The 14,313-nt window shown below is 49.7% G+C and overlaps 1 protein-coding gene across 1 annotated transcript in view; it reads right to left on the reverse strand.

The window, feature by feature from the left end:
* Positions 1–9,120, reverse strand: part of LOC140387125 (multidrug and toxin extrusion protein 1-like) — a 67,375-nt gene extending 58,255 nt beyond the window's left edge. Inside the window, exons 1-3 of the mRNA XM_072470137.1 lie at positions 8,986–9,120; positions 8,124–8,225; positions 6,940–7,008 (exon numbers count right to left, since the gene is read on the reverse strand). Of these exons, the coding sequence (XP_072326238.1) occupies positions 6,940–7,008; positions 8,124–8,225; positions 8,986–9,120 (306 nt within the window). The remainder of the gene's footprint in view (positions 1–6,939; positions 7,009–8,123; positions 8,226–8,985) is intronic.
* Between the last annotated feature and the right edge of the window lie 5,193 nt (positions 9,121–14,313).

Raw genomic sequence — 14,313 nt, forward strand, 5'->3', positions numbered from 1 at the left:
GCATCTTAAAAGTTTGAAAGCCGTTGTGGCAATGCTGCAGGAGACTCACTTAAGGGCGAAGGACCAGGTGAGACTTAAAAAGGGCTGGGTTAGTCAGGTGTTTCACTCTGGACTTGATGGAAAGGCTCGAAGGGTAGCGGTAATGGTCAGCAAAAGAATACCCTTCCAAATGGAGAAGGTGGTGGCAGATCAGGGGGTAGATATGTGATTGTGACAGGGGCGCTGGAGGGGAGGTTAGTGGCGCTGTTAAGTGTATACGGCCCCAATTGGGACGATGTGGGAATCGCAAAGAAGGTGTTTGGGGCCATCCCCGACTTGGACACACACGAACTGATAGTGGGGGGGGGACTGGAACTTTGTGCAGGAGCCAAGGTTGGACAAGTCATGGCCGCGCTCGCTGGTCCCATCAGGGGGGGCGAAGGCATTGGCTGGGCTAATGGTGGAAATGGAGGGGTGGACCTTTAGAGGTTTCTGCACCCGAGCGAACTCGTTTTTCTCAGCAGTCCAGCAGATCGACTTTTTTGTGGTGGGGAAGTCTTTGCTGGCTGGGGTTAAGGGGTCGGAAGACTCGGCAATTGCAGTGTCAGATCATGCTCCGCATTGGGTGGATATGGGACTGGAGAAGGGGGCAGCGCAGAGGCCGGGGTGGAAATTAGATGTGGGACTTTTGGGGGACCAAGTGTTTTGTGCCAAAATTGAAAAGGTAATTGAGGAATATGTAGGTTTCAACTGTACGGGTGAGGTGTCGAAGGCAGTCGCCTGGGAGGCTCTAAAGGTGGTAGTGAGGGGGGAGGTGATTTTGTTTAAGGCCAAGGTGGACAAAGGAAAGGTTGGAGCGGCAGAGGGTAATAGATGAGGGGCGGGATTCTCCGTAATCGGCGCGATGTCCGCCGACCGGCGCCAAAAACGGCGTGAATCGGTCCGGCATCGCGCCGCCCCAAAGGTGGGGAATTCTCCACATCTTGAGGGTCCGAGCCCTAACCTTGAGGGGCTAGGCCCGCGCCGGACTGATTTCCGCCCCGCCAGCTGGCGGGAAAGGTCTTTGGTGCCCCGCCAGCCGGCGCGGAAATGACTTTGTCATCCCCGCGCAGGCGCAGTGGAGGGGGGTCACTTCCGCCTCCGCCATAGTGGAGACCATGGCGAAGGCGGAAGGAAAAGAGTGCCACCACGGCGGATCGGTGGGCCCCGATCGCGGGCCAGGCCACCGTGGGGGCACCCCCCGGGGCCAGATAGCCCCGCGGCCCCCCCCAGGACCCCGGAGCCCGCCCGCGCCGCCGTGTCCCGCCGTCCCAAAGGTGGTTCAATCCACGCCGGCTGGCGTAGGTTGACAGCGGCGGGATTTTGGCCCATCGCGGGCTGGAGAATTGCCTGGGGATTCCCGCCGACCGGCGCGGCGCGAATCCCGCCCTCGCCGAATCACCGGTGGCGGAGAATTCGTGACACGGCGGGGGCGGGATTCACACCGGCCCCCGCCGATTCTCCGACCTGGTGGGGGGTCGGAGAATCGCGCCCCAGATGTTGGAGGTAGACAGGAGGTACGCAGAGGATGGGGACGCAGCAAAGCTGGAAAAGAGGAAGGAACTACAGGCGAGCTTCGACCGCCTGTCCACCAGGAAGGCGGTGCGCCAACTGAGACGAGCAAGGGGTGCAGTTTACGAACATGGAGATAAGTATGTTAGCAGGTCAGCTCCGGAGGGAAGCAGCGGCAAGGGAAATTGTGCAGGTGATAGGGCAGGGAAGTTGGTGGTGGCTCCGGATCTGATTAACAAGGTTTTTGAGGAATTTTAAGAGAGGTTGTACAGGTCAGAGCCACCTGGGTGAGATGCAGGAATTTCTAGATGGGTTGGTGAACCCGAGGTTAGGGGAGGGGGACAGGGCTACATTAGGAGGAGCGATAGTGGAGCAGGAGATAAAGGATGCGATTGGGAGGATGCAGTCGGGGAAGGTGGCAGGGCCGGATGGGTTTCCGGTGGAATATTATTAAAAATTCAAGGATAAGCTGGCACCCCTGATGGTGGGGATGTTTGAGGAGGCGATAGGGAAGGGATGTTGCCACAAACTTTGGGGCAGGCATCGATTTCACTGTTGCTAAAAAAAGATAACGATCTGACGGAGTGTGGGTCGTATCGGCCCATATAACTCCTGAATGTGGACGCAAAAGTATTGGCGAAGGTACTAGCGGGTAGGCTGGAGGAGTGCCTCCCGAAGGTGATAGGTGAAGATTAGAAGGAGTTTGTGAGAGGGAGGCAGCTCTTTTCGAACATTAGGAGGGTATTGAACGTCGCTATGGCACCGGCAGAGGGGAAGGAAACAGGTGGTTGTGGCACTGTACGCTGAGAAGGCGTTTGACCAGGTGGAATGGGGGTACTTGATGGCAGTTCTGCAGCGGTTTGGGATTGGACCAAGATTTGTGAACTGGGTAAAGCTATATAAGGAGCCGAGGGCGAGTGTCCGCACAAACAACATCAGCTCAAGATAATTTTCTCTCCACCGTGGGACTAGGCAGGGATGTCCTATGTCCCCCCTGCTGTTTGCACGCGTGATTACATAAGAACATAAGAACTAGGAACAGGAGTAGGCCATCTTCCCCTCGAGCCTGCTCCGCCATTCAATGAGATCATGGCTGATCTTTGTGGACTCAGCTCCACTTTCCGGCCCGAACACCATATCCCCAAATCCCTTTATTCTTTAGAAAGGCATCTATCTTTTTCTTAAAAACGTTTAAAGAAGGAGCCTCAACTGCTTCACTGGGCAAGGAATTCCAGAGATTCACAACCCTTTGATTGAGCCGTTGGCCATCGCATTAAGAAGTTTGGGGGTATGGAAAGGGATAGTGCGGGGGGGGGGGGGGATGGAGCATAGGGTGTCCTTATATCCCGATGACTTGCTTTTATACGTGTCGGAACCGAGTGTGTCGATAGGCAGAATATTGGAGCTGCTTCGAGTCTTTGGGTGTTTCTTGGGGTACAAACTAAATCGAGACAAGAGTGAGTATTTTGTGGTGTCTTGGCCGGGGGTGGGGGCAGGGGTGGGGTGGCTGCCATTCCGTAGGACAGGGACTCAATTTAGTACCTGGGGGTGCAGGTTGCCCGGGAGTGTGGTGGGGGGTGGGGGGAGGGGAGGGGGGGGGGGGGGGTTGCAGGTACAACATTTCTAGTTTGGTGGGGAGAGTGAAAGCCGATCTGGCAAGGTGGGATGGTCTCCCTCTGTCACTGGCGGGTCGGGTACAGGCGGTTAAAATGAAAGTGTTGCCGCGATTTCTGTTTATTTTTCAATGCCTGACGATTTTCCTGCCAAAGGCTTTTTTCAGAGATTGAGGGAAGGATTACGTTGTTCATATGGGGCGGGAAGGTGGCCAGAATTAGAAAGGTGCTGCTACAGAGGGGAAGGCAGGCAGGGGGTTTGGGTCTTCCGAACCTGATGATGGGCGGCGAATGGGGAGAAGGTGCGGAGCTGGGTCAGAGGGGTTGATTCCCAATGAGTTTGAATGGAGGAGAGTTTGTGCAGGGGGTCGGGATTGAAAGCACTAGCAACAGCTCCGCTCCCGATGGCCCCGGGGAAATACTCAGGGGGTCCGGTAATAATAGCTTCATTGAGAATTTGGAGGCAGTTTCTCCAACACTTCGGGTTGGGGGCAGGGTCAAGGGAAATGCCGTTTCGGGGGAACCCCAGATTTGAGCCAGGGAGGTGGGATGGAAATGTTCACGTTCATATGTTTTGGTCCTGTCCAAAGCTAGAGGATTACTGGAAGGAGGTTTTTAGGGTAATTTCTAAAGTGGTGCGAGTAAAACGGGACCCGGGCCCTTGGGAGGCCATATTCAGGGTGTCAGACCAGCCAGGGTTGGAAATGGGTGCGGAGGCAGATGTTGTAGCCTTCGCCTTGCTGATCGCCCGAAGGCGGATCCTGATAGGCTGGAGAGCAGCCTCTCCACCCTGTGCCCTGGCGTGGCGGGGGGACCTGTTGGAATTCTTGACTCTTGAGAAGGTTAAGTTTGAACTGAGGGGAAGGATGGAGGGGTTCTACAATTCATGGGCATTATTCATTATGCACTTTCAAGAACTGGATCACATCGAACATTGGTGGGTGGGAGGGTTGGGGGGGGGGGGGGGGGGAGCGGTGTGTGTTAATGGCAACTATGGGTGATCCATAATTTCTTTTTGTCATTTTTTTGTGTGAACATGCGGGCTAATGTTTGGGGTTTGGTGGGAGGATGGGATCGTTGTTATTGATCTGGGGATTGACATATTTGGTACTGATTATTTTTTTTAAAATATATTTTATTGAAATTTTTTTTCCCTGAGCAACATTTTTCCCGCTTACAAAACAAGCGAAACGATAACAATAACAAAACAGAAATGTTTTTACTTTTTAACAATAATAATAATATACAAGTAACAAAACCTCGTACTCTATTGACCTATACTCAACTAAGCCTCCTCCCCCCCTCCCCCCCCCCCCTCCCCCCTGGGTTGCTGCTGCTGGTCATCCGTCTTCCCTCTAACGTTCCCCTAGGTAGTCGAGAAATGGCTGCCACCGCCTGGTGAACCCTTGAGCCGATCCTCTCAGGGCAAACTTTATCTGCTCCAGTTTAATAAACCCCGCCATATTGTTTACCCAGGCCTCCAGTCCGGGGGGTTTCGCCTCCTTCCACATGAGTAGGATCCTGCGCCGGGCTACGAGGGACGCAAAGGCCACGACATCGGCCTCTTTCGCCTCCTGCACTCCCGGCTCTTCCGCAACTCCAAATAGAGCTAACTCCCAGCCTGGTTTGACCCGGGCCTTCACCACCTGCGAAATCACTCCCGTCACTCCCTTCCAATACCCTTCCAGTGCCGGGCACGCCCAAAACATATGTGCGTGGTTTGCCGGGCTCCCGCCACACCTCCCACATTTGTCCTCCACTCCAAAGAACCTGCTCAATCTTGCCCCCCGTTATGTGTGCTCTATGTAGCACCTTAAATTGAATCAGGCTAAGCCTGGCGCACGAGGAAGAGGAATTTACCCTGCTTAGGGCATCAGCCCACATACCCTCCTCTATCTCCTCCCCTAATTCTTCTTCCCACTTTCGTTTTAGTTCGCCCACCGACTCCTCCCCCTCTTCCCTCATCTCTCTATAAATCTCTGACACCTTGCCCTCTCCGACCCACACCCCTGAAAGCACCCTGTCCTGTATCCCCTGTGTCGGGAGCCGCGGAAATTCCCTCACCTGTTGTCTAGTAAATGCCCTCACCTGCATATATCTCAAGAAATTCCCCCGGGGTAACTTATACTTTTCCTCCAGTGCTCCCAAGCTCGCAAAAGTCCCATCTATGAATAAATCTCCCACCTTCTTAATTCCCAACTGGTACCAGCTCTGAAATCCTCCATCCATTCTTCCTGGGGCAAACCTATGGTTGTTCCTGATAGGGGACCCCACCAGGGCTCCCCGCACACCGCTCTGTCGCCTCCACTGTCCCCATATGTTCAGTGTTGCCGCCACCACCGGGTTCGTGGTGTACATTTGGTACTGATTATTGTTTATTGCTGGTGGTTGTAAATTTGAATGAAAATGGGAAAAAGGAGGGGAATAAAGAAATATATATATTTTTTAATTATTACATCTCTGTGCAATTCAAACACTAGAGGGCACCACCACCTCTCTGTGTTCAAGTCTGACCCTGAGGGATTTCTGGGTGTTAGTGGGGAAGAAAAGGGGCAGCACGGTAGCCTTGTGGATAGCACAATTGCTTCACAGCTCCAATGTCCCAGGTTCGATTCCGGCTTGGGTCACTGTCTGTGCGGAGTCTGCATATCCTCCCCGTGTGTGCGTGGGTTTCCTCCGGGTGCTCTGGGTTATGGGGATAGGGTGGAGGTGTTGACCTTGGGTAGGGTGCTCTTTCCAAGAGCTGGTGCAGACTCGATGGGCCGAATGGCCTCCTTCTGCACTGTAAATTCTATGATTCTATGAAAACGAGAGAACAACATTAGAAGAAGATTAGGTCAGAGAAAGTTACAGAGGTTATTATTAGTAACAATTTAGATTATTGATTACTGCTAGACAGATTCAATCTTACTTTATTGGCAGCACGGGCAGTATGGACAGCACGGTAGCATTGTGGTTAGCACAATTGCTTCACAGCTCCAGGGTCCCAGGTTCGATTCCGGCTTGTGTCACTGTCTGTGCAGAGTCTGCACATCCTCCCCGTGTGTGCGTGGGTTTCCTCCTGGTGCTCCGGTTTCCTCCCACAGTCCAAAGATGTGCGGGTTAGGTGGATTGGCCATGCTAAATTGCCCATAGTGTCCAAAATTGCCCTTAGTGTTGGGTGGGGTTATTGGGATAGAGTGGAGGTGTGGACCTTGGGTAGGGTGCTCTTTCCAAGAGCCGGTGCAGACTCGATGGGCCGAATGGCCTCCTTCTGCACTGTCAATTCTATGATTCTATGATTATTGACTATAGCTCAGTGCGACTTCATTTAATTAATCGTCATACAATAAATTAGTTTTGTTTCAATCTAATGATTGGCGGATTCTTTGTCATCAACTCCACGGACCATTCTGGAACAAAAGACAAAGAACACAACATATTACCACCAAGGGTAATATAACAAGGATCACCACACCTCAGGCGATGGGGAAAGTCAAGGGCCTTCAGGAATAACCTGAGCCAGTACGGGAATTGAACCTGCACTGTTGGCTTTCCTTTGTATCACAAACTAGCTGTCCAGCCAACTGAGCTATCATCAATTTGATGCGTTTGTGTCAACTGTGATATGCCCAGTGTTCATATTTAATTTACATTGGTTCTGATTCGTCTTCAAGCAGAATTTACAAATAAAGTGGAGGTTTTGTTGGTAATTTCTTCATGTGGGGTCCATTTAGTTTCTTTAGTTAGTTTGGTTAGTTCGGTTTATGGATCCCTATGGGGAGCATAATAACAATCAGGAGTTAGCTGCACCTACCTGAGATATGAGTGTGTCACACGCTGCAGACAAGCCCATACCTATGCTGATACCTGCTATACTTATTACCTGTCCAAAAGAAATGAAGAAAAGGAATTAGTTATCAATGTCATCATGCCACCAACATACTGCAAATATAAAATAAGACTTTTTGACATAATCGTGATTTTATTTGCGTTTTTTTTTTCTCTTCACTTCTCCTTTACCCCTCTTTGCTGGAAAATACCAATTCTTAATAAACTTTTGTTTGCTCCCGACTCAACTGTGCCAATTGTTTGCTGACTGGCAGTCAATCTTCCACCCGCCACCTATTGCCATATCCTAGCTCCCGCCAAGTTCTCTTCACACATGACCCCTGTACATTGGCGTGCAATCCAATCTGTTTCAAATTTAGAATTCTTATGGCTGTGCTTACGTGACTCCATGGCCTCACCTTGCCCTAGTTCCATCCCTACAGCCCTCTGAGAACTCTATGTTCCTCCGGTCCTGGCATGTGGTTCATGCCCTACATTCATTACCCTAGCATTGAATGCCAAGGCTTCATCTGGCTGGGTCCTAATCTTTGGAATTTCCATCCCAAGCCTCTCTGCCTTGCCGCCTCTCTCTCTTCCTTTCCAGACTTTCCTTAAAACCCTGCCTCCTTGCTCATCAGTTTGGTCACCGATCCTAATGTCTTCTTCTTTGACTTGGCGTTCAGGTTTTTTTTCCAACTGGCTAGGCTTCTGTAAAGGTTTTTGGGTTGTTTCCTATGTCGATAAATACGAGTTGTTGCCTCAGCAGCCCATGAATAACTTGCACAAGTGACCAGTCCTCACGTGTGAGTCAAGTCCTGCCAGACGATTGATTATCTGTCCGTGAAGAGCATTGAGACTGAGCCCAGTCTCATTCCCACCTAATGTCCGCACACATCGGCCTTCCAGGATGGCTCATTGACAATGGTGATGAGCTGGAGTTCCGAGCTGACGTTTCTGTTCCTTAGCCCAGAGCCACTGAAGCAACTGTTGCTCTCTAATTGCCCCTCCATTGAGGGCAGCAGATAAAGGCCAGATTCCTTTACGAGGAGCATTTCATCAGCTGATAAAGGCACTAAGCTCGAAACTGATAGGAGGCAATCCAATTCCATCATCATTTTATACAGGATACATTGTGATGAATAAATGTGCACACTCTGAACATAAACTCACCGTTGTGGCAAGACTAACAGCGCCCAATTCAACTTTTCCCAAATGTCCACAGAACGCAGAGCTGACAATGGATAGGAGAGCTGTCATCAGCTGTGACAAAAACTGTGAAAGGAAAATGAATGATGAATAATATACACCGGCCACTCAGTTTAGATCTAATAAACTTTATCTAATAATATTCAAATTCCACCAATGATATTTCTTAACTGAAACAATTGTCTCTTTCTCCTTTTCAAATATTTTCACTGAGGTTTTCAAGATTAAGAAGGGAAGTGGCAAAGTTGATCCTTATATGATTTGACGCAGTGAAGTGCGTTACATAAATCCATCCATCGTAGGGGGGGTGATAGGATTAGATTGGGGGCGAGACCTTCTGGCCAATCACGCTGGTGGGATCTTATCGTCCTGCCGACTGCGCACCCCCACCGCAAAATCCACCGCAACGAGGGGTGCATTTGACGGGAAGCCTAGTTGACAACGGCGGGACCCAGTAGATCCCACCCGCCAGCCACTGGCGAGCCGGCCTTTGCCGCTGCAGAACACGCCGGGAAGGGGGAGGAAGATCTGGCCCTGGCAATCCAACTGCATATCTTTCTGGAGAGTCCAGTGTATGACCAAATGAGGAAAGGTGAACAGAAGATGCTGGAAAAACCCAGCAGGTCGGCATCATCTGTGGCGAGGGAGACAGTGTCAACGCTTCGGGTTCCCCATGAACAGTCACCCTGGCGGCATCTGTACCTCTCCCCACAGTTGCCGCCAGAACTGCTGAATTTATTCAGCATTTCCCGTTTTTATTTCAAATTTCCAGCGTCTGCGGTATTTTGATTTTATTTGGGTGAAATATTAGGCGGTGTAAACTCACCATTGGCACAGCCAATCTGAAAATACATTTCACTTCCTGCCAGAAGTTGATGGGTTTCAGTCTTCTTATTTCCCTCAGGAACCGGTGACCACAGCTTCCATGGGCTTGGGCAACATGGTCGGCACTCGGTTGCATTGAATTCTCAATTTTTCCAATCCTTCACTGCAAAAGAAAAATAAACCCGCTGTTTTACTTCTCCCGTTTGGACAACACCTCCCCCCCCCACCCCACCCCCACTCGCCCCACACACACCCCTCAAACCATCCCCAAACATGTTACTCCTCTCCAATGGGTTCCACAGACCCCCTTCTGAAGTAACATTTGGTTAGAATCTTAAATCGATTTTCTGCCTGGGATTCTGGTCATGCCTCATTTGCAATGATCTTTCCTTTCGGATGCTGCAGGAGTTGCACCATCGACATTTAGGATTCACTTGGTTTTTTTTTTCAGGATTGCGACGTGGACGTCACCGCACAGTAATTAAACAAAAGGTTGCAACTTCTGAGCTCCAGACCAGGGTAACAGGGCTGCACCCCAAAGATGCAATGGGGAACCCCAACCTGCACCCCACATGCCCCAAGGGATGGCAGGACGGACATATGAGGAGAGATTGAGTTGGTTAGGGTTGTATTCACTGGAGTTCAGAAGAATTAGGGGGGAATCTCATAGGAACATACAAAATTCTAACAGGGCTAGGCAAGGTAGATGCTGGAAGGATGATCCCCTTGGTGGAGGTGTCCAGAACCTGGGGTCACAGTCTAAGGATGCGGAGTGGACCGTTTGGGACTGAGATGAGGGGATGTTTCTTCACCCAGAGGGTGGTCGACCTTTGGGGTCCGCTGCCCCCTAGAACTGTGAGCGCTCTCCAATGTAGGTGACTATCCAGCCAATCACAAATTATCGCTTCTCACCATTTTAGCCACCAGCAAGAAAAGGCGGAGGCTTCAGCCAGCCGGTCAGGCCTCACACCACCTCGGGTGAGGATCCTGAGGACCCACTGAATGTAGAGCCGTCGCTGAGTTCACCTGAGCCCTTCACCAGCGCAGAGACACACACCCCAGTGGGACCTGGGACTGGATTCTGCAGTTCCCCCATCCGCGCGTTTCTGAGCAGCGCGCCATTCGTTGACGGTGGGATTCTCTACTCCCCCCCCCCCCCCCCCCGCTTGTCAATGGAATGGTCCATTGAAGCCAAACCATGCCATCAGGAAATCACGGGTGGAGGGTCCAGGGGGGTGGGGGCGGGGGGCTTCTGCTGGCAGGAAAAGAGGATCCCAACGGTCGGAGGATTCTGGCCCTCGTCTTAGAGCGGGCCTGGGGTCACCACCTGATGAACCCAGCACAGACCTGGGTTACAGCAGGCGGAGGCAGTGACAGGGAGGGTCCCTGACACTCAGAAGACCACTGGAGGCCAGGGTGTTGCTGACTCTGAGTGAATTAACGAACCTCTAGAATCGGCCCTCACAGAGATGTTGGAGCCCCAAAGCCAGTCAGGCGTACAGCAGGCAGGGTTGTCAGAGGCCATCAGCAGATTAGAACAGAGGATGGAGCAGTCCGTCCACGTTCTGTCTGTTGCCAAGGCACTGACAGTCCGGCACATTGAGGTCACCATTGGAAGGATGGTGACCGCCACAGGGGATTCTGGTCCAGCACAACGCTCAGGATCTGCTGGATAAATGCTTGGATCTGCGCACCATCATTATAGCCATGAGTGGAATCCATCAGTGAACATGCAAGAGTGGGATGGTGTTATGAGTTCACTGATCTTTGGGTCCCTGTGTGTTAAATTCACAGTCTATGGACATTAACATTTCAGAGACAGAATGTTCCAGGGCTGTTAGATTGGTGCTAGTCGAGTTACAAGGGCGGGACCCTCTGGGAGAGTTTTGATAGGTCCCCAGATCTGTTCAAAGGTCAATGAACAACTCTTCCCAAGTGTCATCCACACAGACGGAGATAGGAACAGGGGCCAAATTTTGAAAAGAGCTGCAGTTAACAGACTGATTCCATACTAAGGGTCATTAGGGCTAAGGTACGTCCTTTGGAACAGTGCTCCTCTGCTTGACACGGCCATTAATCTGAAGTGTGGTAATCCAAGGAGAAAGAATCTCTGAAGGCGAAATTGAAACCCTACGTGATGGGTCATTGTTAAGCCCCCACATCCGTCACCCACAGGGGACCCTCCAGTTCCCCCAAACTAAGAACCCCACCCCTACGGTATTCTCCACGCCCCCCCCCCCCCCCCACTCACGCGCATTCCCCACAAACCCCAAACCTGAGCCCACAACTAGACCTGACCCACCCGTCAACACCAACCCAAACGACCCTCTGACACAACCCGACCACCCCTCTAACCTGACCCATGTCACATACCCCCGATGTCCGACTCCCCCCCCAATGTCCAAACAAATATATGACTCTCCCCTGATGTCTCAAGAAGTGTGAATTGTCTCAAGCCAGGACAGAATCCTACCAACTGTCCTGGTTCGAGACAATTCACACCGCTTTAACCTGGGATTACCCCTCTCTCTGGATCTGTAAAGACTTCATTACCTGCAAATGCTCACATTCAAAGTATCGTCTGGCATCTTTGACTTTGTCTATATATATATGTTTCTGGAATCTACCTCTTCATTTACCTGAGGAAGGGGCAGTGCTCCGAAAGCTAGTGTTCGAGTAGACTTCGGTAGGATTATCATTTCTCATCCTCATTGAGATTTTAGAGAAGGGCCTGGTTGGTCTGTCTGTTCCAGTTTCACCTTCCTGTCGAAGATCCAGCCCAATCCCGATGTTGCTTGCACTAATTGTCACTTTAAGCACCTGGTTAAAGTGTCGGGCTCCCTATTAAAATGGCCATCAGCTTTTCAAACGTTGTCTAGCATTTATCAGGTAGGTCTGTGGTAGGTCTGTCAGCGGGGCGTTACCTTTCTAGCACCCTCTATGACTGCGGGTGATTCGCTGAAGACATCAGCTGGGTCACGCCCAGGTAACCCATGACTTCCTGGAGTACCTTGAACATGGAATTTGAGCCCTTATCCACTGGATCTCGGGGAGCAGACCATGCCTGGTAAAGAATTGGGCCTATTCCCTCATCACTGATTTAGCAGATAATGCCCTCAGCAGAACAGCCTCTGGGAAACAGGTAGCCACGGCCATGATGGCAAGGGTATACCTGTGGCCCCCTCTTTGTTTTGGATAGGGGCCCCACACAGTCCACTAACACCTTGATGAATGGTTCACCAAAAGCTAGCACGGGAATCTAATTGTGGGTCATATTGCTCTGGTTTTCCCAGAGCGCTGCTAAAATGAAAAGTGAGGCCGGGAATCCTGTGTGTTGTAACTACCGGAAGGTAGGGCATATCCAAGCCAATTGTTGGAAGCTATGGGGAAAACCAATGGGATTTATTGGGGCCCACACTCCCTGCGCAGTTTCAAGGGGCAATTTACTTTCCTCACTCTAATTTATTCATTCCGTTTGTTGGAAGAGATTCCGGGTGCCGACTCCTCAATTTGTTACTCCCACTGCGGGGAACAATCTCAGTGGCGAGACCCCAATTTGCTACCCTTCTGCGGGAACCAATCTCAGACGAGACCCCAATTTAGCGTGACCCGCCGCTGCAGGTGAGTTTCCCCAAAGCTGCTGATCCGGACAAGCCCCCTCAATTTGTCACTGTCCAGCCGGGATACCCCCAAAATCGTGACAAACCGTGTTGAGGAGGGATCAATCGGCTGCCTGGTTTCATTCAACACCCTCTGTTGATCACAACAAGATTTAATCTGACATGGATCCCTTACCGGGGATACCCTGGCAGGAATTCTCCGTCCGTTCACACTGGCGGGATTCTCTGGCTGAGCGTCAAATTCTCCCTCCTTGCTGGTAGAGGCGGTGGGGCGGACTTGGACTGGAGAATCCTGATTGCATCTCTCAGTTACCCTGTAGCTTGAAGTGTTCCACCACACTTTTTCTGCCAATGCACTTGTGTCTTGTATTTACTCTCATGCGTGCATGTGGTGGTGGTGGTGGTGGGGGTGGGGGGGGGGACCCTTTAATACCGTGGTCAGGGGCGGATCTACTGTGAAATTAATGAAGCTTAAGCTTCAGGGCCCCTAATCCCGGAGGGGCCCCAGAAGCGACTTTAGTCCACATTGCTCAAAAATTTGGGGTCTACTGTATGAGAAGGGGTCTTTAAAAAATAATAATATTAATAATATAGTGTAATTCAATACAAAATAATAGTTAAAATAAAAATGAAAAGGTTATTAAAGGATCATGTAGGCTAGCCGTAAATGAAAAAACGTTCAAGTTAAGGATGTTTCATTCTAAATATATTTAATATAAAATAATTATAAATAATTTAAAACACTATTAACATTTATGGCAGAAATACAAACAGTAGATGACGTGTCATAACAAAAAAGGGGAGCCGTTGAAAAGGCAATCACAATGCTAACGTGAATTTTCAACGTGATCGCACTCGTGATAGCGATCTAGACAAGAATTTGTTTCAATAAAGTGTTCATAAGGATACAATATTTTAATTACCCCTACTCAAAAATAATGTTATATTTATAAAAGTAAGGTCAGTAACAAAGGTGAAATAGTGTTAGATTAGCCTAAACCTATTGTTTTTATGAAGAGGTGAACGGAAGGTCGGCTACGACCACATAGCCTAGGCTAATACTATATTACAAGTATTTATGAAAAAGTTATAAAGGGTGAATTTGTGTTAAATTACAGGTATTTATTATGAAAAGTGTTCAAATAATGGTAAAATTGTGTTACATTACCTTAGCCTATGGGTTTTGGTGGCCTAGTCTTGCCTAACTTAGTCTAGCCTAGCGTCGGCTCGCTTGAACATAGCCTGGTTCAGCTTATTTATTATAAATCTTTAAAAATGGCGCTTTACTTTCTGAGAAGGGGTTTTTAAAAAAAACCTTTCTCAGAAAGTAGACCTAATTTTTTTTCCTTTCAAAGTATGCGACAATAGTCGCACGACACAAATTGATTAAATTTTTGTTGTATATATTTCAACAATCCCAAAGTTTGAAAGTCAGTAGCACAAATGTTGTAAAGGTGGAGTGTTGTGGTAACCTGACTGTTCTGCTGTGGCTAATGTAATTTTGTTCCCTTTTTAATAGATTTCAAGACTCTAGAGGAATAACAATGAGTTCACGGAAGTACTTAAGTAGATACCAAAAACGCAAACTCAGTGAATAGCGATCTGATGAAATTTCTAAATGCCAAAAACTAACAAACAATTTTGCAATGTCAAGTTTGTCGACACCTACAGTTGAAACAAGCCAAGCAAACACCATTGAAGCCAGTGAT

This window comes from Scyliorhinus torazame, chromosome 12 (genome assembly GCF_047496885.1).
Source record: "Scyliorhinus torazame isolate Kashiwa2021f chromosome 12, sScyTor2.1, whole genome shotgun sequence".
Lineage (NCBI taxonomy): Eukaryota > Metazoa > Chordata > Chondrichthyes > Carcharhiniformes > Scyliorhinidae > Scyliorhinus > Scyliorhinus torazame.